At 32.8% G+C, this 3,112-nt stretch overlaps 1 protein-coding gene across 1 annotated transcript; it reads left to right on the top strand.

Annotated features, from left to right (window-relative positions):
• Positions 1–247: 247 nt before the first annotated feature.
• LOC123236098 (olfactory receptor 4F21-like) lies at positions 248–1,195 on the top strand. Its single transcript, XM_044662359.1, has one exon. It carries the CDS (start codon positions 257–259, stop codon positions 1,193–1,195), a length of 939 nt encoding a protein of 312 aa, XP_044518294.1. The 5' UTR covers positions 248–256.
• Positions 1,196–3,112: the final 1,917 nt, after the last annotated feature.

Raw genomic sequence — 3,112 nt, 5'->3', positions numbered from 1 at the left:
CATGCCTCTACTTTCAGGAAAACCTATTCAGGAAAGGCAGAGAAGTGATAGAAGAGGTCTGTTAACTCAGTCAGTGACTTTCTAGTTAAATTTTAATAATATGAATTGATTAATTATACATTTCAAAATAGTAGACCCTTGACAAATATCTGTTCAATTGACTTGAATTCTGGGATATTATTTTCATATCAAGTAATTTGAATTATTTTTTTATTCTCTTAAGGTAATTTTGGAGTTAGACCTGTTGACTGAGTCAATGGAAAGAATGAATCATACTGTTGTGTCTGAGTTTGTGTTCCTGGGACTTTCCAATTCTTGGGATATTCAGCTTCTACTCTTTGTGTTTTCCTCTGTGTTCTACTTAGCAAGCATGCTGGGAAACTCCATCATTATGCTCACAGTGACTTCTGACCCTCACTTACACTCTCCCATGTACTTCCTACTGGCCAACCTTTCCTTCATTGACCTGGGAATTTCCTCTGTCACTTCCCCAAAGATGATATGTGACCTTTTCAGAAAGCACAAAGTCATTTCATTCTCTGGATGCATCACTCAGATGTTCTTCATTCACCTGATTGGTGGTGTTGAGATGGTACTACTCATTGCCATGGCCTTTGACAGATATGTTGCCATATGTAAGCCTCTCCATTATCTGATTATTATGTGTCCAAGAACATGTATTTCGTTTCTGGCTGCTGCTTGGATCATTGGCTTCATCCACTCTGTGGTTCAAATGGCTTTTGTAATTAATCTGCCCTTCTGTGGCCCTAATGAGCTAGATAGTTTTTACTGTGATCTCCCTAAATTTGTCAAACTTGCCTGTACTGATACATATCTACTTCAGTTCATGATCGTTGCCAATAGTGGCTTTATGTCATTAGGAGTCTTTCTCATTTTGATCATCTCTTATATTTTCATCTTAGTCGCTGTTCAAAAATATTCATCAAGTGGTTCCTCTAAGGCTCTCTCTACACTTTCAGCTCACATCATTGTGGTCATTTTATTCTTTTTTCCAATTTTCTTTTTCTATGCATGGCCATTTAGCACATCACATCTTGACAAATTTCTAGCTATCTTTGATGTAGTTTTGACTCCCTTTCTGAATCCAGTCATCTATACACTAAGGAACAAAGAGATGAAGCTGGCAATGAGAAGAGTGTGTAGCCAACTAGTGAGTTTCAGGAAAATATCTTAAATGACTTCAGAAAATAAGAATGTGTAATTTCTATAGTAAGAATGTCTTGAAAAAAGAGGTTATTTTAAGGAGAATGAGTTTAGTTTTGTGTATGTTGATTTTGAATTCCTGGAGACATCCAAATGGGAATTTTAAATACAGATTTAAATCATGAGTGTAGAGATGGAAGAGATTAAAATATAAATTTAAGTGTTGGCTACAGAAAAAAGCATAACTTTAGCAATAAATATGCATGAAGTTTTCATTGGACAATGTAGGTTATACAGAAAGGAAATCTGAAGGCAGAAATTGAAGGGATCTACCATAATTATGTGACAGAAGGAAGCTAATGAAACTTTTTGAAAGAAACAGAAACATAAAGGCAAGACTAGATTGAGAAGATTTCTGAGCAATAAAATTAATGAAGATAAATTTCTAGAAAGAAAACTCTAGAAAGAAAATTTTAAATAAGGAAGTATTTACAGTTTTTTGTTAACTCCTCATCTCCAAATCCAGCATAGAATATTTTCTTGTAGATCCTAAATGCACTAACTCTAGGAAAAAGTAATTTGTGCAATTAAAAAACACAGTTCCCTATCTACTTCTATTCCCATGAGAAACCCTGTCAATCCCTTTTTGAATTATTAAAGTATTTTTACTTTGCATATTGTCCATATAGTGATTATAAATATCTTGGCTTTAAAGACCTTGAAAATGTGAATTTTATTGTTTCCTTTATATATATTTAATGTGTATCTGAAGAGTCATGACCTAGGGTCTTCTTGTTTCTGTTAGATTAGAATCTCTATAAACTTTTTAAAAAAAGGACTTTTTGTATATGTGAAGAAGAAATCAGCCTTTTAAGAGGTGACAAATATACTCTGTGCTAAATGTTTGTCATTTAGTCCTTTTTTGACTGTGATTGTTAAACTTTTACATATTTTTGCTCTGAGTCTCCATTAAGCTTTTTAAAAAATGGCTTCTGTACATCCTACTCATCTTACAATTTTTCATTTCTATTTTTTCAAAGTAAAATTTCAATTTATAGATAAGTCATTCATAAAGTATTCTATTGGTTTTCCATCACCAACCAAAATATTTATGTATTCATTTATAAAATTCATTTCAGTCCAACTAATTTTATATTCCTCTAATATGCTAGGTCCTCTACAATGTGCTAGGTATTTAAAGAAACAGAAAGCAGTTCATACCAATGAGGAATTTATGTGCTATTCAGGGTAGAATATATATGTGCATACACACACACATATCCAGCACTTGTATAAATAAGCAACTGAATATACAAAGTAATAGATGAATAGAGAGATATTAATTGGAAGAATTATAAAACACCATGATTATGAGTTGGAAGATGAACTATATTATAAAGAGATCTGTGGAGTTATTTTGTTCTATGGAATTATGACTGGCCAATTTATTGATTGGAGTTCTTAAATCTTTCAAAGTTCTTTGTCTTAGAATCAGATATACATGGTCAGTGGAGGTATTTGTTTTGCTTCACTCTATTTTGGTTTTAAGTATTTTCTCTTTCTTTTCTTTTCTTTTTTTCCCAATGGAGAGGAGGGCAGAGGTGGGAAGGGGAAAGATAGACTTTTCTCCATTGAAAAAAAATATCCTTTCTATTCCCACAGAAAATCTCTAATACATCCTTCTCTTAAGTCTGGTGTGGAATTGGCTGGTCACTAGAAGTAGAGCAGATTAGTAGTCTCCTGTACTTTTCTCACAATTCTTCATTTCTTTTTTGTTACAGTGTGTTGTTCTTTCCTCTCATTTAAATTTTCAAAAGGTTCTGTCATTTCATTAGTTCATTCACTCAAGAAATACTAGATTTAAACAATGTGAGTGACCTAAAGTTTGATCAGGGTTGTGGGATATGTAAAGAAGGATAATACATTTTCATATTTCAGGAAGTCTACA

This window comes from Gracilinanus agilis, chromosome 2, assembly GCF_016433145.1.
Source record: "Gracilinanus agilis isolate LMUSP501 chromosome 2, AgileGrace, whole genome shotgun sequence".
Lineage (NCBI taxonomy): Eukaryota > Metazoa > Chordata > Mammalia > Didelphimorphia > Didelphidae > Gracilinanus > Gracilinanus agilis.
This window is presented reverse-complemented; position numbering and strand designations above follow the sequence as displayed.

What these genes read in the sequence shown, in the direction of transcription:
- LOC123236098 (XM_044662359.1), top strand. Translation starts at nt 257, where the DNA reads ATGGAAAGAATGAATCATACTGTTGTGTCTGAGTTTGTGTTCCTGGGA.